The 27,220-nt window shown below is 40.5% G+C and overlaps 1 protein-coding gene across 3 annotated transcripts in view; it reads right to left on the reverse strand.

Annotated features, from left to right (window-relative positions):
* Positions 1-27,220, reverse strand: part of LOC105012548 (retinoic acid receptor beta) — a 123,488-nt gene that overhangs the window by 69,900 nt on the left and 26,368 nt on the right. Inside the window, exon 1 of one of the 3 annotated variants that reach the window (XM_010873465.4) lies at positions 17,008-17,704. The exons of 1 other annotated variant lie outside the window; for it this stretch is intronic. In XM_010873465.4, coding sequence (XP_010871767.1) covers positions 17,008-17,164 — 157 coding nt within the window. In that variant the 5' untranslated portion in view covers positions 17,165-17,704. Of the gene's footprint in view, positions 1-17,007; positions 17,705-27,220 lie in introns of those variants that run through there. One more of the 3 variants, XM_020050232.3, reaches the window with a different exon arrangement.

Raw genomic sequence — 27,220 nt, forward strand, 5'->3', positions numbered from 1 at the left:
ACTTGCTTAGGGTGAACCCTTGACTTGACTTGACTTGCTTGATTTATCTGAACTGTGACTTGAGACTTGACTCGAGACTTGATGGTTAAGACTTGAGACTTGCTTGGACTTGACCATGTGTGACTTGTCCCCATCTCTGGCTCAAAGTGATAACCTGATGTAAAATTCAAAGATCAATAGCAGCTACATCCAAATGTCTTCAAATGAACCATAAAAAAAGAGCTGCGGGGGGAGGGGGCCCTACTGTGAAGCCAAAGGCTGAACAAATGCATTTTACAGGACAGAAAGGAATACACAACCATGCCCAGTTTGGAGAGACAGTTTGGGCACAGTTTCAGAATGGATGCATTTCTAGCTACCATTCCAATGGCGTCCGTCTTAATTGTTATTCCAACATGGCAGTGATCTATCTCAAGGACACATTTGTTTTTGAAAGGCCTAATTTTCAAGCAAAATGTTTTGTTCGTGAGGGTAAATGTTACAGACTTAATTAATTTCCCTAACGCGTGGTTCCCATATAGCTCGCTCCTGTCTGTATATCCATCTACTGTATCTACATACAGAGCGAAGCAGCGCTGGTTCGTTGGGAGCAGGTTGGTTGACTGATTAGATTAGGCTCTTCCGTAATTCATCGTCTTAAACTCAATTATAGCTATGTCTGTTAGAGAGCAACTCCTGGTTCTGTCCCCGGCCCTTAGGCCTGAGAGGAATCCCCCGTGGCTTAGCTTAAACCTTGTCACTAATGGTATTTCTAAAGACCATGTTCAACATGTACCACAGCAAAAAGACTGTGCCAATTTAATGCAAGTGACACACTCAAAATGATAAACCAGTTGCACTAGTTTCCAAGTCTGTTGAAACAGAGGTCACTATAAGTCATGCAGTTTTACCACTGTACTCGTTTTCCAAATTCTGACTCTACCATCTGAATGTCTCAACAGAAATCGAGACTCATCAGACCAGGCAACCTTCTTCCAGTCTTCAACTGTCCAATTTCGGTGAGCTCGTGCAAATTGTAGCCTCTTTTTCCTATTTGTAGATGAGTGGTACACGGTGGGGTCTTCTGCTGTTGTAGCCCATCCGCCTCAAGGTTGTGCGTGTTGTGGCTTCACAAATGCTTTGCTGCATACCTCGGTTGTAACGAGTGGTTATTTCAGTCAAAGTTGCTCTTCTATCAGCTTGAATCAGTCGGCCCATTCTCCTCTGACCTCTAGCATCAACAAGGCATTTTTGTCCACAGGACTGCCGCATACTGGATGTTTTTCCCTTTTCACACCATTCTTTGTAAACCCTAGAAATGGTTGTGCGTGAAAATCCCAGTAACTGAGCAGATTGTGAAATACTCAGACCGGCCCGTCTGGCACCAACAACCATGCCACGCTCAAAATTGCTTAAATCACCTTTCTTTCCCATTCTGACATTCAGTTTGGAGTTCAGGAGATTGTCTTGACCAGGACCACACCCCTGAATGCATTGAAGCAACTGCCATGTGATTGGTTGATTAGATAATTGCATTAATGAGAAATTGAATAGGTGTTCCTAATAATCCTTTAGGTGAGTGTATATGCATCTGTCGTAAAACCCACACGTCTAAGTTTCCAGAATGTAAAATGTCTAGAAACCATGAACAAAGCCAATTGCAGAAAATGTTATATCTGCTGTCAAGCATTATAAAGAATTGAAAAAAGCATCACTGTTTTATCTTGAATTTGTTTTTGTTTTACTATGTGTGTTTTTATATTCAATTAAGTGAGTTGGTGAGAGAGTAAATAACAGTACAAATGAACACATTTTTGGGAAAAAACATCTCGATTTACCAGGGGGCACAGATATCCTTGATTGTTGACAGAAATCGTGCCCCCTGTTAATTCAATTTAAATCTATTCCAGAATTACACCCATTGAATGTGTTGGTGACAGAGAGACACAATTTTTTTTTTTTAACAATCCCTCTTGATTGACAGGAGGCGAGGAGTACCTCAGTTGGAGCATGGCGCTTGCAATACCTGAGGTTGTGAGTAAAATTTCCATCGGGGACCAAGTCAGAAATGTATACACTCACTCCTGTAAGTTGCTCTGGATAAAGGTGTCAGCTAAATGATTCAAATTTAAATGACATGGGGGTGCATATTTTGCATGGGGCTGAAAGAAACCTTACCCTATTGTTTATTAAATGAAAAACAACGGCAGAATTATATAAACCTATTAAATGTATTGGTGAGAGAGAGAGCCAATGAACATATAAGTTTAGTACATTTTGGAGCAATCCCTCTCAATTGACTAGTGGGCACATATTTCCCCAGTGATTAACAGAAACTGTGGCAACATATTAATAAATAATATACTACAGAATGAAATTAACCTACTAAAGGTATTGATAAGAAAGAGAGTCTAGATTTCGCCAGTGGCTGACAAAAACGTGCCCCCTTGTTTACTGAATGACAATGTACAGAATTTAAACACCCTTTTGAATTAGTTGGAGAGAGTCAAAATAACAGTATAAGTTTTTGGAACAATCCATCCAAATTTACAAAGGGGCACAAATTCCGGCTGTGATTGACATAAACAGTGGCCACTTATTAATAAATGTATAATATACTCCAGAATGAAATAAACCTATTGAATGTGTTGGTGTGTGAGAGACACAATAACGGTATATAGTACAATAATACATTTTTGGAGCAATAAATCTTGATGTGCCATAGTTCACAGATTTCGCCTGTGACTGACCAAAACGGTGCCCCATTATTTATTAATTGATGAAATACTCCAGACTGAAATATACCTAATGAATATGTTGGTGAGATAGTGACCCAGTTAGCATATAAGCTTACATTTTAGAACAATTCCTATTGATTGACAGGGGGCAAAGATATCAACAGTGGCTGACAGAAAGTGTGCCCCCTTTTTTATTGAATCAAAATTAGTCTAGAATGAAATAAACATATTGAATGTATTTGTTTGAGAGAGCCACAATATCCATTAAAGTTTGAATTTTTTTTGAAATAACCCTATCAATTGACAGCGGGGGTTAGTGGTTGGTAAACACAAAATAGTTTTCATTGAGTCTTGCACCAGGCTGCAGTCTGGAATCTTCCCGGCTCTGATGTAATCTAATGTTTCAGGAACGGACTGACTGTAAAAACCAACGGAACCCTCCCCCCCTGCACACACACACACACACACACACATACAGCAGGGGAGATATGATCCACCACTTTAAGGGAACAATTTAATATGTAACATGAGAGACAAGTCGTACCGGGCCAGAGACAGCGGGGATGTGTATCAAGTGTTGTATCAGATGTAATATGTAAAACATGGTGTGTATGTGTGTGCTTGCACGCTTCCATGTGTGTTGTGTGTTTGACAGAAAGATGTGTGCGTGATACTGGTCTGACAATAAACTGGGGGACTAAGTCCCTAGAGAGTTTACACCTGAGTCTACTCCTGCCCAAACACTGACTTCTTGTAGCCATAGAAGGGGCAACCGCGCTGTGCACACAGAGGGATACATTGGCAGGAATGACGCAATGTATTATTAACTCATTATTTTAGAAAGCTGCAAACAATATACATATTTAAAAATCTAAAATGACAAATCCTTATATAAAGCATTTCTGAAACAGGACTTGTAGTCTTCTAGAATAATTCTGACAGTTTCAACAGGCAACTGTATTCTTTTGAAGCCTATGCAGTAACATAAAAATAATCCGACATAAATTATACAAACGTACCTTTAAAAAAGCTATTAAGTACCCTTACGAATTGTTTTGTTCATTAATACGTTAACTAGTTGGGGGATTTACTTTCCCTTTAGGCTAATTTCCCTTAGTTTCACTCAATGTCTTATACTGCTTGATGCTAAATCAAACATCGTCGACAGACAATTATGTTGTCCCTTCACCCAGCCCTTCAAGTTCCAGAAAATATAGCAAAACTTAACAAATCAGGTCCCCTCTAAGAACAATGCTAATTACGGCATTAAAGGTATGGTTAAAGTTAAAACTGGGGATAGTGTTAGAATTGGGCTGACTTTCAGGTTTAGATATTGCGGGATAGGTTAAAGGTTAGGTTTTGGCATTAGGGTAACATTCATTTGAGGTTAGTGTTACTTTTTTGAAGTTAGTGTTAGGGAATAGGGTACACAAATGTCCTGTTTTCTGTTCCTTATAAGGATAAAAAGAATTGTGTGTGTGTGTGTGTCTACGTTATTGAGGTTAAGGTTAGAGTTATGTAAAATATGTTAGGGATTAGGGATAGGGGATACAGAACTTGGATTTCTGGTTTTCTGGTCTCCAAAACCAAACTTGGATGGACAATAACATCAAGGGCCTGACATGTGAAGAAATATCAAACGTAATGTGAAAAACAAGCTGTGTCGTGTTCACATCAGGGAGCTGTAGCATGACTGATGCATTCCAGTACTGAATTGACTAGGGTCAAACATAATGTATATTACGCTACTGAATTGTCTGGGGACAAAAAGAAACTTATATTAGCCTTCCCAGGTGGTCCAGCATTGAAAACTATCCTACTACATGTTGTGGAGAATAAAACACATTGGCACTGACAGAATAAGCCTTCAGAGTGTTTTCAATGCCTTGGATCATTACACATTGCAGAAAAGAGAACAGAAGACTTCCGCGCACACACACACACACAGCAAATGCATGCTCATATACACACACACACACACACACATATACAAATATATATAAACACAATTTTCCTGACTGGCTCTGACTATTTGAAACTCATGGTTCTGAGAGTGTGGCCACCTGCAGACAGATGGGGCATATAAAGGCAGATGCATTTCCCCTATTTAGTAGTGTGTGTGTGTGTGTGTGTGTGTGTGTGTGCGCGTGTACAACACTCTATAGGCCCTATTGGGCGCAGGGGAGCCTTTCCTCCATTTTCTAGGTGATTAAGCTTTGGCTCTGCAGCGGACTGACTTCCCCGCATGTTAACATACACACCAGCACCATCACAGGGACTAAAGACTAGCAGCCGAACAGCCAAAGGGAAGGTGCAGTGTGTGAGTGTGTGTGTGTGTGTGTGAAATGTCTCATAGCTTATCCTGCTGAACTCTTAGCCCCCCGCTGAACCAGCGAGCGAGGTCAAACAGGAAAACACACACGCCCGGCGAGGCCCAGATTGAAGGCAGGCGGGGAGGCTCACCTCAGAACGAGAGAAATGACAGCTGCTGAGTAGGGAACGGGCGTCGTTAAAGCTCGCTGAGAAGAAAACGTCAAACAAAATATCTCAATATGCAGATGAAAAAGATGACTTTGAAGAAGACATAAACAAGGAAGACAAAGATGACAATGACAAAGAAGAAGAAAAAGTGAGGACAACAAAGAAGTGAGGAGCGAAAAGTCCTATAGGTTAAAATATCTAATATTGTTGTCCCCACTGTGTCCAAACATCTCTGCCTCCTGTCCATCTCATTGTCCCCATGCTGTGGGTCAGAAGGATATGGGACCAGTGGCCAACATAGTCAACAGACCTCACAGATGGCTAGGGTGAGATCTGTCCCCTCCAAACACACACATCAGCTGTCAGCGCCAGCCCCCTCAACCCGCTTCAATGACTGACACTGCATGTGTCCATATTGAACACACACTACATGGCATAATGATATCTACAAAAATATGGAATCAGAACAAAGCGCAAAGAAACACAGGTAAACTCGCATATAAGACACATATGATGTCACATGGAACTCTTCAAAGATTTTACAATTTATTTGCACAAAATATCTGGAATAATAAATTATAATAGATTAGATTCAACCTTATTGTAATTGAACAAGTACAGTAAAACGAAATGCAGTTTGTGTCTAACTCCTAAGTGCAAATAGAGGAGTGCAGACAAATGTACAAGTATTAAGTATAGGTATGTACAAGTGGAATGTATAGATGTGCAAATAATGCAAATGCATTTCATATGGCAATTCTAAATGGCAGTGGAACATTTAAAAATGTACAGCTATTAAGTATGATGTATGTTGTGTGGGTACAAGTGGCAATTCTCAATGGCATTCTGAATTTGCAATCGAGGCAAATTAAAGGAGTAGGGTAGCATGTGCAACTGAAATGCAGGGATTGCAGCAATGAGGCTTCCGAGATAGAGGTGTATATAACTTTTGAAAATGCAAGTACAGTGGCAGTGCTAAATGTGCAATGTGTAATGAGGGCAGGTGCAAGTCGGCATGTGCAAATGAAATACAGGAATATTAGCAATGCCACATACCTGTAGACATCTGAAACTGAAAACCGTATCAGACTTGTAAGGCAGTGACAGAGTCCAGTAATACAAAGGGTGGGCAAAAATAGTGATGGAAAGTCACAGAGTTCAGCAGGGTTACAGCAGATGGAAAGAAACTGTTCCTGAGCCTGCTGGTGCTGCTGGGAGCTGGGTACCAATGATGTGCTGGGTCTGGTTGGCTATGGAGCAACCACCAAACCACACAGTGGCGCAGTTAGTCAGAATGCTCTAGATTGTGCAGCAGTAGAAGTTCACAAGGATCATGGAAGACAGATGGGTCTTCTTCAGCCTCCTCAAGAAGTACAGTTGCTGCTGTGCCTTTTTGACCAGGGATGAGGTGTTGAAGGACGAGGAGAGGTCCTCGAGATGTGGACACCCAGGATTTTGAAGCTGGACACACGCTCCACCTCAGTGCCATCGATGAGAAAAGGGGGGCGTGACTGCAGCCTTTTCTATTTCCTGTAATCCACAATGAGCTCCTTGGTTTTCTTTGCATTTTGGGCCAGGTTGTTATCAGCGCACCATGCCGCCAAGCACTTGACCTCCGCCCTGTAGGCTGACTCGTCATTGTCACTGATCAGGCCTACCACCGTGGCGCAAACTTGATGATGATGTTGGAGATGTGTACAGGAACACAGTCGTGGTTGCAGAGCGAGTACAGGAGGGGGATCAGCACGTCGCCTTGTGGAACACCAGTGCTCAGTGTCAGGGTGGAGGAGGTGAAGTTGTATAACCTGACAGATACAGGTTCAATCAGTGGAGATGTGCCATAATGGGCCCATATAGCTCGGTTAGTAGAGCATGGCACTTTCAACGCCAAAGGTAGTGGGCAAGAGTATCACAGGGGACCAGGACACAAATGTGTGCAGTTAATACAGTAAGTGGCTCTGGATAAGGGTGTCAGGAAAATGCCTACAATTTTAATAGGGTGTGGCTTTAAGTTCTTCATTATTGGCCATCCATGAATGGACGTTTGCAGCCATTTGTAGCCACTAAAAAGACTCAATAAAAAGACTCAATGGAATATAAAAGACTCAATGGCACTAGTGGAAATTGTCAGTATGGAGCTCATACTATGGAGTTCATGGGCGAACCCCTAAAAAACAAATGTTTGAAATATTGCGACCCCCACACACATGCGCACAAAACATAAGGACTCACACGACACAACAAAATGTAGACACACTCAGTAGATCATATTAAGATGACTAATAAAAGAACCCTTAATGATCGGTTTCACTTTCATTTATATTAGTCAGTTAAGTCTGAGCAACATACTCATTTAATGCACAACAGCTGCATCCTGGATTTGATCGTTGAAACGGCAACTCTGAGATCATCCTCCACATCGAGAAGTGATCTGTATTTGTTTGTGATATATGTCAGTGTGGAAAATGTTGCCTCACATGAGTAAATTGATCCTGGCATCTTGATCCAGATCCCAAATTGCCGTGAACAGTTATTTTGTGCCTTGTATTGATGAGTTGAGTGCATGATGTTTGTTGAATATACACACCAAACATGCAAGATTAACCAACCATTTGGGGTCTGTCAGGTGGTCTGTGAGTCAGGAAACAGACTCGATCAGGAAAATTTGCACCCGATCACACAGCTCAAACAGGCTGGTGAGAACTTTCCCCCGTGAAATCCACCTGACCTTGGCAGAAAAAAGACGTGTTGATTTATCGACATGAGAGGGATGCTTGGTTTGCAAATGTATTTTCAGTTTCACTGGCTTAAAACTTTCGTGTACAAGAACCTCTGAGCACAGAATGCATTGGGGATGATGCACATCGTTAATGGCAAAGAAGTGAATCCAAACTATGAATTCTTCTTTATGTTTGTATCGACATTTGTATGGCTTGTTGGGCTGGGGGGCCTTACCCCTTGCGTTTCTCATTTCCCGTAGACTTATTTTCATTAGAAGATGATTGCTTTTCTGAAGGAATGATTTCATCAGCTGTTTGAGACAGAGTGCTGTCATGTAATGTTTTCTTGTTTGGGCAGCTACGGATTAACCACCGATACACAGTGTATATATGCTAGCTAACTAAAAGCGTGCACACAGCAAAAAGCGCTTAAGTGTGGCTCCGTAGATGTTCTGTTAACCGAGCAACAGTATCAACCAACCAGTTTGACGTAAAATAATAAATATTAAAATGTTACAATATTTTGCCTATTCTAGTTGCATTCCCCTTGCACATAGTATAGCATTTTGCAAGTTTATTAAAAATGCAACTTTTTTATTGTAATTTATTTATTCTAGAAATCATCTCGCGACCCCCCCAAAAAAGCATCTCATGACCCGCAGGAAGGTTGCAACACGGACTTTGTTCCGTCCGTTCTCAACGCGAGTGTTAATTAAGATGGTACTGTGAGAAGTGGGTTAGTGGAAGGGTGTGTAAATCAGGGACGTAGTCCAGGAGGAAATACATGTTTGCCACAACTTTGTACCTTAGAATTTGCAGTTGTGAACCTTCTGGCGATTTAAGAAAACATTATGTACCTGTAACTGACAGCACAAAGGACATACCATTACGGTACCATCACATTGACAATCAATTGCATCCGTTTCAGTACAATTCAGTAGTTTACTGGAGACTTTAAGAAAGAGGGAGAAGATACAGAATGTTGCTGGGGACAGCCTGTTTGGCCAGCTGTGAAATCTAGAAGGGTAAAGTCAGGCCCCAGAGAAGTATTGAGTCAGTGGAGAAATGGAGTCACACCCTGAGTAAAATTGAGTCAGCAGAAAGGAGGAGTCAACCCCTGAGCAGCATTGAGTCAGTGGAAAGGTGGAGTCAAATCCTGAGCAGTAGAATCAGTGGAAAGGTGGAGTCAAATCCCGGGAAGTATTGAGTCATTGGAAAGGTAGAGTCAGATCCTGAGCAGTATTGAGTCAGTGGAAAGGTGGAGTCAGATCCTGAGCAGTATTGAGTCAGTGGAAAGTGTAGTCAGATCCTGAGAGTATTGAGTAAGTAGAAAGGTGGAGTAAGATCCTGAGCAGGAGGGCACTGATAGCCTGTTCTAAAACCCTACATGGTATGGGTTTTGTGACCCACTATATATTTGGGTCACAAATTACAATACAATACCAGAATATGGCTTAATCTTTAAATGCCACATGTACATCCAATACCTTCCACAACTCCGCCTCTTTACTGTCTGTTTCTCCAAGCTGGATTTTTTTCCTTCTTCCTCCGTGGGAGCAGGGAGCAGATATTTTACACAGACACACACACACACACACGCCACATACACCAGGCAGGGGGAGAAAGAGTCAAAAGGAAATGGTCGAAGTTCACCCAAAGTACACCAAATTAAAAGCAGCTTTGCGGCACAGGACTGGCTTTAGTGCTGTAGTACGTATTTCTTTAAGACAGTTATTTATAAGGCCTCCATTAAACATGGACTGGCTCTAAAAACCAGTCATCAAACTGAATGTTTTTAGTCTACAGAGAAATTATAGAAAGAAGGAAAACCGCTAGTACTGCAGGTCTGCTTGTGATTAGGAGAAAGTGTGAGGAAACTGCCGGCAGAGAGAGACTAGCCATGGGGTGCAGACAATCCACAAGGAAAGGAGGCTTTCTTGTGTCTCATGGAAAGAATAACCAATCAAATGGCATTTTGAAAAAACCCTGAAAGGGAAAACTAGATAGCCGTCCGAGCACTCAGGGTTAAGCACTGTAGCTGGGTTGGACCAATCAACGAGTTTAGACCGGAAGTTTGTGGTTCATACGAGTCATGTGACTGGCTAACCTCCAAGCTCCTGAACCTGGTCTAACCTCTGAGCGACTCCCTGTGACATGGTAGGGTCAAAAGTCAAATTGGAGACAGAGGGTTGTATAAAGAGCCAGAGAACTCACTGGTAGACTCTACACCGACCAAGCAATGCAACAGGTGTGAGACATTTCAAAGCTTTCAGAAAGTGTTACAAGAAACTAAGACAGCTATTAAAAAAAACGAGGGGGAGAGTGGGAGAATGAGAGGGATAAAGATGTGAAGAAAGAAATCTGATAGGTTTCTTTTTAATCCTTAGAAATTCTTTCCCTAAAAGCCTGACTACGTTATTATGACTCTTTTCCCCAGCCAGCACTTTAAGGGGTAACTTGATCTTGACGTCAGCTATGGGTTTTAAGAACACACACACACTGTGTTGTAACAACATGTCAAGATGTCTGTTTACATTTTTTTATGTTAAAGTTCTACTTTGAGAGATCGGTATTACCGGATCCAAGGAGCGGGACTTCCATAGAGTACTGATTAATTTTCAGTAGTTATAAAAAAGTGTGTCACCATTCATCTGCACACAGTGACGTCTAAAAAATAGAAGACATCTAAAAAATAAATGACATTCAATAAAATAAAAGCACAGTCTCTATTCCCTCCCTCTTTTAGCCTAACGGTAGGGTTTCCTTCTCTTGAAATAATAAATAAACTTGGTGCAGTGTTGGTATCGTAGCATGGTATCCGATCTGTTTGTGTTGTATTCATGGATTGCACATTAGTCACGCAGCCCTGTCTTTGCCATGGTCACTAATATTCTATAGATGCTGCAGTCATATTGACGACCAGAAGTTGAAGGGAGATAGTGACTTTAAAAGGGGCTAGTTACCATTTTGTCTAAAATATACTATAGGGGCTTGGATATATGACAATATTGATAATTTGGCTAATACTCAGTTGAAAAACAACATTCTAGGTCATCATGTCGCGCTCTTGTCAGGAAATGCACTCATATCAGGAAATATCACTGTTGTAATTAGCTAGCAAAGTCAGTAAGAAATATCTAGCGATGCTAACGTTTGCTAGCTAAAATTCCGTGAACTTTCTTCAATATTAACTAGCAAAAGTTTACCCTGCATAACAAATATTTTGTGAACATCAGAATTATGATAAACGATTTAGCTACCAATAATTTGCCTTCTTTAGAGATGCTATAAATTTTTCATGCCATTGTAATGCACCAAATCTTTATCAGATCCCACTGAAGATACACTGAGTAGAATGCTCAGTAAAACATCAACCCCAAAAAGAACATTCAAAACAGTACTGTGACAAAACCTGCAATCCATGAACTGTCATCAATCTGACTTAGTATATGTCTCTCCAACTGATCTTTATGTTTTGGCGAACGGTGAGTGGGTATTTTATAGAAGTTTATTAAGTGGTCTATGGCTATGTTAATGTTTTATAGGTACAGTAGTCTTACATTAGACAGGGCTCTAGACAGCGACCAAATGATCGCATTTTATGAACTTTTTTTTGGCATTTCGAGATAAACGTTTAATTGGTCACATCCCTGATGATCCAGAAAAACATGATGCAGCCATCACCATGCATCACAGTAGCGATCATGCTATTTGGTTTATGCGCAGTGTTGGGTTTGCACTTTGTGATCACAAGTTTTACTTGTGTGGTTAGGTAACCATACTAGTGTCTAAAAGGTCCTTTATTCTAAACCCCCTATTGTCAAGTTGAAAGCTACAGTATGTTGTTCTGTCCCTGAGCAAGACTAATTGCTCCTCCCTCTATTCACAAGGTCATTCCTGTAAATAACAATTGGTTGTTATTTAACTTGCAACATTCAATAATAGTAAAGTTCCAAACAGGATTTTAGAACTGTCTACATGGTTAGAGTTCTAAAAAGGATTGAAGGTGGGCTTCTTTAAGTAATTACTTATTTTCTCATGGGTAGTGCCTTTAAAGGGATGCTTTCAAACATAACCTACATAAACTGCTTAATTCATCCTGAAATCATGTAAATAACTAAAATACAGGGCTGGACCCGAATATTGTAATATTCTGATATTCGTTTGTTGGGTAGGTATTCAGTTTTCATTTTCACTATTCAAATATTATATTTTTTTTCACAAACAAAATGTAGCCTACCAATTAAGGCGACCTGCCAAATACATTTTGTGAGGGTGCCTGACATCCCTCTCCCTCACAACAGTGAACATCACGCTTCAGTTCACCTTGGCCGCCTAATATTGGCATGCAAGCAGTTGTTGCCACGCATATATGACTTCACTCATTGTATACAAGAATCAGGCACTTGTTGAACGCGTAGCGGGTACAACTGACAACAGTAGACACTTCCCAATTGCGTAATATGGGCGTAGGAACTTTCAGGTGCATAGTGATTTGTACGCACGCAGTGTATTTCTAGACAAAATGCTGAGGAACTCAACGGTGTGGGAGCACGATAAATTAAACAAAGATAAGACAAAGGCAGTTTGTCAGATGTGATTTGAAACTGGCCTTGCACGGTGGGACAACAAGTTTTTAAAAAATCACCTGAATGCTGTAAGTAGCCTACTAAGCTGCTTGGAAAATAGTTGTAGTTTTAACACAAAACGCTAAACATGAAAAATCGGTTAACATGAAATAATATTCTGGTCCCGACCAAAATGCTATGTAATTTAATTTAAAAAAATGTTTAACACAAAACAAATAACGCTTAATGCAAAAAGATTTCGCTGTTTGGTTGCACATTAGTATTAATTGTGTTTCACTGCATTGTGCAGTATACTTTAGTTTTACACAGTGTGCAAGTGCTTTGTTCTGCTCAGAGTATTTGCAGCACACAAAATGGTATTCGGGGACAGCCCTACTGAAATGTAACAAAAAATAGATGCCAAATAACATGGTGTGTGATGTAGAAAGTGATTTTTAATATAACTTTTCATATCATAGAAATAAAAATGTATCATTAAAGGTTTGGAGTATTGTTTGTAGGTATGTGGAAAAACAATGTTAATTCATAAAATTCTGAAGCACTGACATGAAAATTTGTGGAAATGTTATAAGGATGCTTTTTAAAGGCACTGTATGTAATATTTACATAATGTTAGACTAACAAATAAAAAGAACATTGTCCAGAAAAAAACTTTTCAAAGTATGTTCTGTTTTGACTGGCCACCTCCAACTTGCCAGAAGTGAGATAAATACACCATAAACTAGAGAAGTTGTTTCCAACCAATTTTCACAATATTGAAGTATTTAGTCTTAGAAGTGGAGAAAATCTCAACAACAATGATTTTTTTCCTTTCAATTTTAAATCGAATACATACCTGTGCATTCAGCAAAAGGCTTATTATTGTGTTAAGAGGACAGGAATCTTCAAAGAGTTCTAACACAGTGTATTTAACCTCATCCGTGTGCCTACACCATTCATCATCTTATTTTCGAAACTATGCCACTGAAGACTCTACTAGTCTACACTAGTCTACGCTAACACTGTCCAAACACACACACAGAGAAACACACACACAGACCTCTTTTTGTATTCTTCCTAAATTCATCTGTATTCATAATCCCTCTTAAAATAACATCTAAAAAAGAATAGTTTGTGTTTGTTTGTGTGTGTGTGTGTGTGTGTGCGCGAGCGTGTGTGTGCCTCCAAGAGCATGTGTGTGTTAACGAAGCGCAGCTTATAGTGAATAGATCTAATTAACCCCCCTGGGGACTCCATTGTACTGAATAAATAAATTAATAAAAATCTACGTTTCAATGACCTCTCTGGGAAGCTCTTCAAATCAAAGTCCAATTTAAACTGTGCCTTATTTAAACATGAAAGTGGAACAGAGGGTTGCAATGCCAAGGCAATGTCACAAAAGGGTAATGTGTATAGAGCCTATATAGATGAAACAGTGGGGGATAAAGACAGATAAAGAAAAGCCCAATCAGTTGTATCTTGTTTCACTTCATTGCCTTGGTGATGAATACAGGCAAGTCTGTTATCGGGGTAATTTAAAACATCTACACACAAATGCACTGATGCACAAGCACACACGCACACACACACACACACACATGCACACACACAACACAACACCGGTGATTTAATGGCAAATGGTTTTCAAATTGCATTGAAATGCTAATCAAAGGCACCTTGTGTTTGGTGATTAATGAATGTGATGAATTACTTTTATGTTCATGATGATTTAATTACTCTAAGTAGCTTAACCACACACACACACACACACACACACACACACAGACAAACACACACACACTGGAGTAGAAGCACATACAAGCAGACACACAATGACCACATACACAATTAACCCACATTAAAGAAAACGCACAGGGAAGAAATGACCTTGATCTTAGCGACTACACATCAGTGACAACCTAATAGTCTTTTCAGTCATAAATGGAACACTGCACTAATTGACTACATCTGGAGAAAACTACAAATCTAAGGAACAGAGATAGCATTGTCTGATTGTATTCTCTGTACACTCTTAAGTTGATATTCAGACAAACATTCACATACACAAACTTTCCCACATTTCGAATAGGCAAACATACACAGTCTGAAACTGGTAAACTATTAAAATGAAACATTTAGTTTAAGCGGTTATGTGTATTTATGTGAAAACAGTTTAATGAACGCATTGACGTACTTAAAGTTTCCACAGAAGAAAAATCGCATCAGATGGCGCACACTTGGAACTGAAATTAGCATCAAAATCCTTAAAAATCAAGAAAACCTAAAGTGATCATTTTGGTTGTTAAACATTTTAATATTTTTCTGTATAACCATTATTCACTATTCATTATAATGCAATAATTATTTTATGAACACAAATAGGGTTCCTGTCGGATAACATTTTATTTTCCAGATGAACAAATTACAAATATTTCATTTGGCATTACATTTACAGAAAAAAAAACTATTTAAATAAATCAAGAGATTTATTCCAAGAAAACTAATAGCTTTGATGAGTTTACTGTAACAGAGCACAGCGGAGTAGGTTGAAGAGTGGATAAATAGTTTTCCGGGCTACCCAAAATCCTTGCTGTGGGCAAATCATACACTAAATCCACAGACTATAGTTTCTTCTCCACAAGGAGTCAGAATCTCACCACCTTCACATCGATTACTAGATCACAAAAACAATCTAAAAGTTCTTATTGCTCTCAGAAAAGGTTTTGTCTGATTGGTCCCAGAAACATAGATTGGGCCATGCAGCAGAACACACTTGGGTAATTTTGTAATTGGCTTGGCAATTTTGGTTAAAGATTATCCAATATCTGATGATTTTTTAGGGGCCCTAAATCCAATGTCAGCCAAGCAATTGCAAAGGAATGAGTCACAGACTGAAATATGTAGTGAACTAAAGTGCAGCTGAACATTTCTGTTTGACTCATCAGGCAAGTAAATAGAATCCACCGTTTCCACTTTCGCTGCTACTAGATAAGGGCCACTTCGCAATGATTTGTGCGTCTATAGCAAACACGTCCTGGGAAGTGTAGAGGCAACGCTTAACGTTATCTGCTTATACTATCAAAATACTGTAAATCATGGGTCAAGGGCTTAAACAACCACTTGACCTTTCAGGAGATCTCGTTTTCTCAATAAGCAGAGTGAAGAGGCTTTGAAAAAACACAGATCAATCAAATTTTCCAAAAGCAATAAGGTTATCATCTCACTGAAAACACTGGTTTACTGCACGCTTACGCGTGACAGGCTTGCCCACTTCTGCAAGTCAGTCTGTAAAAACATGTTCTGTACAGGGAGTATCTAAAGAGAGATTTAATGTTGGCCACTATTCTAGTCAGTCAGAAAATATTTGTATATATGCCTTCGAACAGGCCGTTTGAATGCAGCGGTTAATAACATGATGAAGACAGCTTGTATCGATCGCTAAAAAGTATTATTGCGTCTCAGCTCAGAGAGTGCGGCTTTTTTGCTTTCCTTTCCAGAATGCAGATTTTGACATCTTCCAATTGTAGCCAGCAAATCTTGTTTTATATCTGTCTGGCAATTTATCTAAATCAGTTTCAGATAGGGAGAGGTTGAGTCTGCTCTTCGTCCCGAGGTTATAGCAGTTCCCATGTCCCCTGTCATCTCTCGCGTGCTGGGAGTGAGGGAGGGAGGTGTCGAGATGCAGCCCGTTCATGTTTACTCTTTGCATTCCTCCGCCCACAGGGAACAGGAGATTACATTCTGGCTTCGTTACTTGCATTGTGTGCTACTTTTAATCATTGGCTGATACATTTAACCATTGCCCAATAGGGCTCTGGTCAAACATAGTGCACCATATCGGGAATAAGGGTACAATTTGAAACACTGCCACTGAACATGAACGGGTAAAAGATCACAAAGGTAGGTCAAACATAGAGGCATGTCATAGTGACAGGTCATAAGAGCAAGTTGTTTCAAATCACCTCAAGGGCTACTCTACAAGTGATTTCATAAAGGACAGATATTTGTAAAACACAATACAGATCATATTGGACGAAAAAGTAGCTCTAATATTCTGTTATATTATTGTTTGTGTTGAATTCTCGCAGAAGTTATTTGTCAAGTCACCTCACACTCTGAGACAGGTAGCAAGCCACACCACACTGTTTATTGCACATTTTGGTGATCTAGCCTGTGGGAGTCACAAGTCAATTGTATGTGCGTGTGTGTGTGTGTGTGTGTGTGCCTGCGTGCGTGTGAGTGCGCGAGGGCGCCTGATGATCTCCCAGAAGTGCATGCGTGGGCGATGGGTATATGACATGTGTGGTCATTAGGCACATGAAATGAGATGAAATGAGAAGTGTAAACCCTGCAAGCAGGGATGCGTGGCCACGAAAGAAATGATCAGAGAGTTTGCGAGATAAAGTGAACAAGCCACGCACATGCCTATTATCATTTAATTTGGCTATTTCATTATTATGACAGTTATTACCCTACTAGGCTGTAGAGAGGTGAAATGCAAGTGAACAAAAGTAAACCTACACTGTGCGCTCCGGCGGTGTTGCCAGTCTCTCTGAGTGAGCCCACTAAAGCACGCTTTCAGTGCCTTCTCTTGAAGCATACACGAAGAGGGACTCGAAGTGTAGAAATCCAACATTTGTCCCGGGCTCACCGCTAGCACATCCATACAATCAAACATGATGTCCCTTAGTCGCAACAGTGTGCCTGTTATTGTATGCCTTTACGTCCTTTAGGTGTGGATAAAAATCGCGAACATAAGTACGCACAACTCCATCAGTCTGCCCCTTTTTGGCACGTAAAATCTTGGTCTTCTTCACAGACTAGACGGATCATGAATTATGACAGTCAACATCTCTAAAAGCTTGTAATTGACCCAAATAAAAATTTGCCATTTTCCTCCTGTGTCCGGTTTTTGCAATAAAGACAGTTAGTCACCTCTGTAACGTTCCAAAGAGTTTATGGCAGAAATGTTTTGCGCGGCCCCGTCCCGTGCGCTTAACAACACCAGACCTTCCTCGCTCGAGCCCGCCGAATTGAAAATATTTTCTTATACATATCACAGATCGCGTTTTAAAACCACATCTCCCCGTTCGAATGACGAATGGTTTATCCTGCCTCCATGTAGCTCATTTCCTACTAGTTTGGTCACAGAGAATGAAAGATTGAATTGCCTAATATATGCGAGTGAACTTTCGATGAACCCTTCCGAGGCTGCTAACCTTCAAATGACCCAACCAGTCTGACATCACCAAGTCCCAGGATTCTCACACACATCGCAGCTCTAGCTCAGCAGCGGCAGTAGCGCAGCAGCGCGAGCCAGGCAGAAAGAAGAAACGCAGGCAGCCCCAGCTCATGTTCCTTTTCCTCGAAAGAACACGGAACACTTTTATTTTCTTACAGAAAAAGCACATTTATGATTTCATGAAAATAATGCTTCCGTCAAAGTATTTTTCAAGTGTAGTATTACTTGCTTCGATTTTATAGGATATCAGTATCATTGTGTGGCAGATACTATGGCAGTAGTTATGGTGTGTAATGTTCCATACGATGAATGTTACAGTTTTAATAGGCCTACCACAAAACGCAAGTCGAAAATTGGAACATATTTTATATAATTCAATCAACTATCGCTAATAGCAAGATTGTAACAATGTCTGCTTTTACCAAGTTAAGTAAAATGTTGTAGTTTTGAATGCAAATGCAAAAAGACGACATCTCTCATTTTATTTAATTACAAATAGTTGAGAAATGCATATATGTCGAAATGAAAACTATCGAAAATACAGGCACGGCAATATCTCAGTTGCTGATTATTGTCATATGTCCATTATTGCAAGAACAGCAATAACATTGTACTAAAACTTAAAATCCGTAATTGATTACCATTAAGATTCTTAAATCGGAAACTTTGACTCCATTTGTTCTGCAGTCAGGGGTATTTTCATTTCTATAAATCATTGTATTAAATACGCTAGTGAAATAGGGGTTTGTTAAGGTGTCTTTATAAAATGGGCATCTTATCAAATGTAAATTATAGTTTGATTGTTTACACTTGTTAAAGTGTAAACAAAAAAGTTACAGTTATTGAATTTTAGAAAAAGACGTGGTGTTTTTCAAAAAGACAGGAATAATCACACAAAGTTCTGAGACTTCTACAGGATGTAGAATAAATATTGTATTGTTCCTTTGTGGGTGGAGTAATTGCATGCACTGTGGACCCTAAATGTATGGTTTGTTTCAAGGCTTCTTTCTCCTTCAGTCAGACGTTTCATCATTTCTCTATTTCTTACTACCCTGCTTCTTTACCTATGTCTTAGGGTGTAGGAACAGTAGGACTAAGAGTTAACACTACTATCTAAACATCTCATCAACCATCATTTTATACACTGCCTGTGTCACACAGACCCACAGTCTAACCCCTGTAGAAACAGAACCAATGTCCTTGATCCACACTCTCTACTTTATTTAGCTTTTTAAAGTTGCAATCTGTAATTCATATTCACTGATTATTAATTATGTATATAAATTGCCATTAAAAATAAGTAACTATTGTAGGTGGTAGGTTTAAACCTCATTAATCACAAGGATGCATGTCCTGGAATTTAAACACCATTTCAACAGTGTGTGTTAATGCTAAAGACTTTTGAATTCTACTGGAGGATTCATCTATAGTTGTTCCGCATGGACCCCCTTTGTATGATAAATGGGGTCTGGTTAGAGCCTTTTTGGTGAGACAATGGCAGATACCAAAGTGCCAGCAACGGGTCTTTATACATCATGGGCCCCTGTGAATAGCCAAAATGTGCGTTAGACAGTGTGTTCGGGAAGCAGAGCCAGAGGCTCACATGTGGAGACGAGGGGAGGATATGCTCACAATGCGCATTATAATCCATTGTAGGCGAGACTGCTGTGCAACTGCATGTAGATATCTAGGATGCACAGCTTGCAGGACCCTGTCCGCAGAAATCTAGTACCCAGCATACAAGCTCCTTTCTGCAAATACACTCACCTAAAGGATTATTAGGAACACCTGTTGAATTTCTCATTAATGCAATTATCTAATCAACCAATCACATGGCAATTTCTTCAATGCATTTAGGAGTGTGGTCCTGGTCAAGACAATCTCCTGAACTCCAAACTGAATGTCAGAATAGGAAACAAAGGTGATTTAAGCAATTTTGAGCGTGGCATGGTTGTTGGTGCCAGACGGGCCGGTCTGAGTATTTCCCAATCTGCTCAGTTACTGGGATTTTCACGCACAACCATTTCTAGGGTTTACAAAGAATGGTGTGAAAAGGGAAAAACATCCAGTATGCGGCAGTCCTGTGGGCGAAAATGCCTTGTTGATGCTAGAGGTCAGAGGAGAATGGGCCGACTGATTCAAGCTGATAGAAGAGCAACTTTGACTGAAATAACCACTCGTTACAACTGAGGTATGCAGCAAAGCATTTGTGAAGCCACAACACGCACAACCTTGAGGCGGATGGGCTACAACATCAGAAGACCCCACCGGGTACAACTCATCTCCACTACAAATAGGAAAAAGAGGCTACAATTTGCACGAGCTCACCAAAATTGGACAGTTGAAGACTGGAAGAATGTTGCCTGGTCTGATGAGTCTCGATTTCTGTTGAGACATTCAGATGGTAGAGTCAGAATTTGGCATAAACAGAATGAGAACATGGATCCATCATGCCTTGTTACCACTGTGCAGGCTGGTGGTGGTGGTGTAATGGTGTGGGGGATGTTTTCTTGGCACACTTTAGGCCCCTTAGTGCCAATTGGGCATCGTTTAAATGTCACGGCCTACCTGAGCATTGTTTCTGACCATGTCCATCCCTTTATGACCACCATGTACCCATCTTCTGATGGCTACTTCCAGCAGGATAATGCACCATGTCACAAAGCTCGAATCATTTCAAATTGGTTTCTTGAACATGACAATGAGTTCACTGTACTCAAATGGCCCCCACAGTCACCAGATCTCAACCCAATAGAGCATATTTGGGATGTGGTGGAACGGGAGCTTCATGCCCTGGATGTGCATTCTACAAATCTACATCAACTGCAAGATGCTATCCTATCAATATGGGCCAACATTTCTAAAGAATGCTTTCAGCACCTTGTTGAATCAATGCCATGTAGAATTAAGGCAGTTCTGAAGGCTAAAGGGGGTCAAACACAGTATTAGCATGGTGTTCCTAATAATCCTTTAGGTGAGTGTATATTCGGGCCCCTGCATGCAGGAACTTAGCTGTATTTATCAAAGGGACAAATGCAAATCTTGACTTACAAATTCATGCTTAGGATATGCTGATCTTAGCTGGGATTCTATGGCATGTAAACCTTATCTTATCCTGATTACTGTTGTTTTTCGCAATGTGTGCAGACTCAGTTTTGTAGGGTATCATAGGTATTTTATGGTGTGAAATTTCCCCTGTCTCAGCCCCAAGGTTTTTACGTTGCTATATAATTGTGCCCGGGGAGTAGGTTCAATTCTCCTTCTCCTTTGTAAATCCTTTGTAAATCTAAGGAATATGTAGGCTAAATTTTCCTTGTGTCCCTCTCCATTTACACTTAGGAAGACATTAGCTCCTGAACCAAACCTCAGGACTATCAGGCCCGAATGTTTTATAGACTCTGGACACAATTTGTACTCCAAAAAAATATTCACAGCCAGAAGAGGACAGGCCACCGTCCTCAGATTCTGGTTCCTCTCTAGGTTTCTTCCTAAGTTTCGACCCACTATGCATCAACCCTATTTTTGCTTGCTCTTGGAATTTTAGACTGGGTGTTTTGTAAAAGCACTTTGTGACAACTGCTGATTTAAAATGGGCTTTATAAAATACATTTAATTTTTTGATTTTGTCGTAGAAATCATCTATTTGCTGAATTACTCATTGTCAAGGGCAGGGCAGTACATCCTTCGTTACCTTGTTTAGAAAACGTTTTTAATTAATATTATGGACATTTGGTAGAACATTGTGAACTTGTCAATAGATAGATATATGTGGCAAATTTTCTGTCAGAACCAGTTGCACTAGAAGACTAAAATAATGTGTTAAATAAATAGAATGAATGTATTAACACTCTAGACCGATTAAGTTCTGTTTTAAATTATCCTTTGATTCTTTTATTTTAAAGTCAATGGGTAAATTTGTCCAAACCTGGTACAATATGAAGGTGCATGTAAACAGCTTATAACTACTAATTTACTATATAAGGAAATATGAGCCATTATCCAGGTTGCGGTGCACATGTAAATTTGCAAAACGGCTAGTTGGATCATCATATCAGAATAATCAAATTACTTCTGTACTTACAAGATCCTTTTATTTTTCATCAGTTTATAGTTTTTTCGGTTTATTTCAGTATTTCAGTCAAGAATGCAATGGGTTATTTCAGTGTTTTTCTTTAAAGAAAATTATTTAAAAAACTTCAATGTGAGGCTAAATATGAGGGCAGAGCAAGCAGTCTCTGGGATTCTAAATTGTCCTGGTTTTTTATTAAAGAATAATTATTTCCTGGTTGAACCGGAGTTGCTCAGGGATTAATTTATGATCCTGGTAGGCTACTGGTGAGCTATATGTCTTTGGATGTTCAGCAGTAATCTGGTGGGTTGTGATCCACTCAGAAGGAGAGGGTTTCTTTATTGGAAAATGTATAATTAGCTCATGGCATCAGCTGCAGGCATTCCTTCAACTTAGTTAATTGATTACCCCCGACTTACCCTTACATAAAACGAGCAGGATCATCATATCTTCACAAAAAAGTCACTATTTTTATTTGTAATTTTAATGGTGTCATACAATATAAGCTGCAACTGCAGCCAGGTTTGATTCAGCTTTAAGTGAATATTTAACATTGATTCAGGTTTGAATAATTCAAATTTAACTTTAGTGAAATGCGTTAAACTCCTGACTTGACTGAAATTAAAAACTGAAGTAATCCCAATCCTTCAGCACAGGGACGTCAACTCTGATTCAATTTTCTGCTGTATTTTTATAACTCAGATAAGCCGTCATAACATAAAAAAGAAGCTTTTCAGTTACCTTCTACTGTCTCAAAGAAGCTCTGGGCGTTGGGCAGAATGCCCAGCACTGGGATTACATATCAATTGCTTCGCAACAGGGGTGGGCCTACACCAATGAGATACTGGGGATTTTGTCACATGACCTTTACAGCAAAGTGTTAATGGACAACTTTGGGGTGTTGAAATGAACAACCGGGTCTTTATGTATTCATGAAGGTATCTCTCTATATTAGGTTTTGTTAGATATCGCTATAAAGCAAGCAATACACCCACTAAGTCGTCATGGAATTCCACAGAGATAGAAAGAGAGATTGGACAAGATAAATTGTATATCTGCATCAAACAAGCTGCAGCATCAAATTACAGAAAACAGAGGCAAGCGATATGCCTATAATTTGGAAAAATATAGTTGTTAATGTAATGGAAGAAAGCATAGCTGTGTGGCTGCACATTTCAGGAATACTTTGCAAAGGTAAGCTAACTCTAAGCAAAGCTGTTTGTTAAAGCTGACATAGCATACAGCTAGACTGGGATGGAAAATTGTTTAAAAAAATGTACTATCAAGTTCAACTTTTAAGCTGGTAGTTAGGTGAAAATTAACCACATTTTTAAAGATCCAGGTTTGCGTTGGGATTTAGAATTTTGGAATTTAGATAGTAAAATCAAAGCAATTTAAAGTGCAAGCTGGACTGTCTTTTGGCACAATGCAAATATGAAGTCAATTGAAAATGTTTGGAGTATTGAGGAATATACTGTATCTTGCAGGATATTTTGTTATGTGTGTTTATTGTACTGCAGTAACAATGCTGAACCTCCTTGTTTATCATCTTACCACGTTTCAGCTATAGAATATAGCCTAATTCAGTGGTTGCTGTAATTAGTTTAGCTATAGCAATCCCCACAATTAATAGCCATCAATATTCCTTTGTTGACTTTGTTGTCATTATGCCGTGAGCTAAACAGTATTATATCTTCTTTCCCTGCATTTTAACAGAGCAAAAGATTTACAGCTATACATTTAATTTATTGGAGCAATTACTGATTACTTGAAGGAAACAACATACACATCTTATGATATAAAAATTTGGTCACCAAGTTTGGCTCCATCCATACTGCAGAGCATGTCAGGAGCTGCCACTGATGAAACTGATACTGGGTGCTTAAATATAATCACCATTTGTGTTACTAAGTTCTTCAGAAAGTAGTCGAACACTGAAGATTACAAAACCAAACAGTAACAAGTTAAAGACATAACTTTTGATTATGTTTTGTAAATTGGATGAACAGGTTTTATAGAGGGAGTTTCAGCCTGATCAGTCTGATCAGTCGGAGTCTGATCCTCCTTGCTGCTGATGAATAATGTAGCAGAGCATTGACTGGAGAGAGCGGAAAGCTAAACTGGAACCCCTGTCCCACTCACATATAGGCTACCCACCTGCCTCCATACAGCCCCCTTCACACTGAAATTAACCCACCTGCCTCCATACAGCCCCCCTCATGCTAACATTAACCCACCTGCCTCCATACAGCCCCCTCACACTGACATTAACACACCTGCCTCCATACAGCCCCTTCACACTGACATTAACACACCTGCCTCCATACAGCCCCTTCACACTGACATTAACACACCTGCCTCCATACAGCCCCCCTCACACTGACATTAACCCACCTGCCTCCATACAGCCCCCCTCACACTGACATTAACCCACCTGCCTCCATACAGCCCCTTCACACTGACATTAACACACCTGCCTCCATACAGCCCCTTCACACTGACATTAACACACCTGCCTCCATACAGCCCCCCTCACACTGACATTAACCCACCTGCCTCCATACAGCCCCCCTCACACTGACATTAACACACCTGCCTCCATACAGCCCTCCTCACACTGACATTAACCCACCTGCCTCCATACAGCCCCCCTCACACTGACATTAACACACCTGCCTCCATACAGCCCCCTCACTCGGACATTAACACACCTGCCTCCATACAGCCCCCTTCACACTGACATTAACACACCTGCCTCCATACAGCCCCCTTCACACTGACATTAACCCACCTGCCTCCATACAGCCCCCTCACACTGACATTAACACACCTGCCTCCATACAGCCCCTTCACACTGACATTAACACACCTGCCTCCATACAGCCCCCCTCACACTGACATTAACACACCTGCCTCCATACAGCCCCCTCACACTGACATTAACCCACCTGCCTCCATACAGCCCCCCTCACACTGACATTAACCCACCTGCCTCCATACAGCCCCCCTCATGCTAACATTAACCCACCTGCCTCCATACAGCCCCCTCACACTGACATTAACCCACCTGCCTCCATACAGCCCCCTCACACTGACATTAACACACCTGCCTCCATACAGCCCCCTCACACTGACATTAACACACCTGCCTCCATACAGCCCCCTCACACTGACATTAACACACCTGCCTCCATACAGCCCCCTCACACTGACATTAACCCACCTGCCTCCATACAGCCCCCTTCACACTGACATTAACCCACCTGCCTCCATACAGCCCCCTCACACTGACATTAACACACCTGCCTCCATACAGCCCCTTCACACTGACATTAACACACCTGCCTCCATACAGCCCCCCTCACACTGACATTAACACACCTGCCTCCATACAGCCCCCTCACACTGACATTAACCCACCTGCCTCCATACAGCCCCCCTCACACTGACATTAACACACCTGCCTCCATACAGCCCCCTCACACTGACATTAACACACCTGCCTCCATACAGCCCCCCTCACACTGACATTAACACACCTGCCTCCATACAGCCCTCCTCACGCTGACATTAACACACCTGCCTCCATACAGCCCTCCTCACGGTGACATTAACCCACCTGCCTCCATACAGTCCCCTCACGCTGACATTAACCCACCCACCTCCATACAGCCCCCCTCATGCTAACATTAACCCGCGTTCCTGCAACCCACCCACCCCAACTCCCCTAAACCCTGCTTGCCCTAATGTAACAGTAACCCACATCTGGGTAATGAATCTATCTAGCTTAGATACACCTGTAATTAGAAGGTGATAATGAACATGTCTATCAAGATAAGACACTTTCTGGCATCTGTGCTCCAGCAGCTCTTGTAGCTCCCTGGGAACCTGCTGCCAAAAGCCCAGCTGTCTGTGACCAGGATAAAGTCCTCCACCTAATCATTTAGCATGGACGGACAAAGCAACAAAGCCTGTCATTTTAGGAACAGTGAACAGTATGCTCTTAAAGGTATGGCTCACGCAGGACAGGTAGGAGGTAGTTAATGTTATTTATTTTGAGTTCAGGGAGGGAGACCTCTTGCTTGAAGTGCACAAGAGAGAGAGGACAGCAGCTCATGTTGGTTCCGCAACATCAGGTATCTTTTACATTATTCCCCATTTCTTTTTCATGAGGAAACTTTTGATAACATATTCATGGGGAGGATAAAGGCTCTGTCTTTAGCGCTGGCAGTAATTCCTGCTTGGGTCGCTCAGCGTTCAGATAGCTATATTTAGTTATACTTGCTATCTGCTATTGCTGAGTTAATTGAAGCCGCATGACTAAAGCAGAGTATGATGGTGGGTAGCTCTATTTTCCACTGGAATTAAAGATCATGCTAACACACATGTTCAGGATTTTCCGGTAAGGAAGTAATGTGATATGCAGAAAATGAAGATTGAGATTATTCTGTGCTAAAGATCTTCTTTTTTTTTTGTTAGGGCTTTTAGGGATTCGATCGTCACCTTACGCCATATATACTTATTTGTAACTTTCCTTTTCCTATTATCATTTTTTCTTTTTCTTTATATCAACTGTATTTTACTACATGTTAACAGTACTTGGATGAACTCAACTGTTATGTCAATGTTTGGTCAGAGACTTATTGGGGAGGAATTACCTCCCAAGTCTTGCCCCACAGCATTTCACAATACCCTATATTAAATGTTGTACATGTTCACACCTCCTGATAATGAAAAACCCTCATCTTCCATCACCCCCTCTCACCTTTGAACTGTGGAGAGATTCAGTAGGCACTGAATAAAACAGGCTGGGAAGATAGCTTGGGATACATTTATATCTGTTCCACTCCAGAAACTGTCTTACACAATTCAAGATGATATACAGATTAATTTCTTTCTAATTTAAAAAAAAGAAATTAGGATCTTCCAGGAATCCTCTCCTTTATGAGAAGTGTCTTAATCAGATTTTTCTGTTGTTGCAGGAAGTTTCCTTCCCAGCAGGAAATTAAAACGCTCAGTGCATTCAAGGTTTAAAAAGGCTTCAAACCTGATTTGCTCAAATGAAAGAATGTGTCAGCCCCTGCAAAACAATCCCTTGAATATTAATATACCTGAACATATCAGTTACAATGTTCCTGCTGTGTGGAACTCTATGTTGGTGAGTTCTTTACTATATATATCTATACTCCAACCTCAGCCAAGGAAACTGTGCAGCAGATAAAATCCCATCACATGCCCCACACATACAGTCAAAATCACCAGACTTCTCGTTATTGATGCTGAGCAATTTCAACAGCTGTGCATTCAAAAATACCCTGCCTTCTTATAAACAATAAGTTACATGTTCAACAGGGGAATATTTTGCAATGTTGAAAATGCCTACAAGTGTATTTAGAGAGCCCAGGGATATTAATTTAGTCCTA

The sequence above is a fragment of the Esox lucius genome, chromosome 10, assembly GCF_011004845.1.
Source record: "Esox lucius isolate fEsoLuc1 chromosome 10, fEsoLuc1.pri, whole genome shotgun sequence".
In the NCBI taxonomy this organism is placed as follows: Eukaryota; Metazoa; Chordata; class Actinopteri; order Esociformes; family Esocidae; genus Esox; species Esox lucius.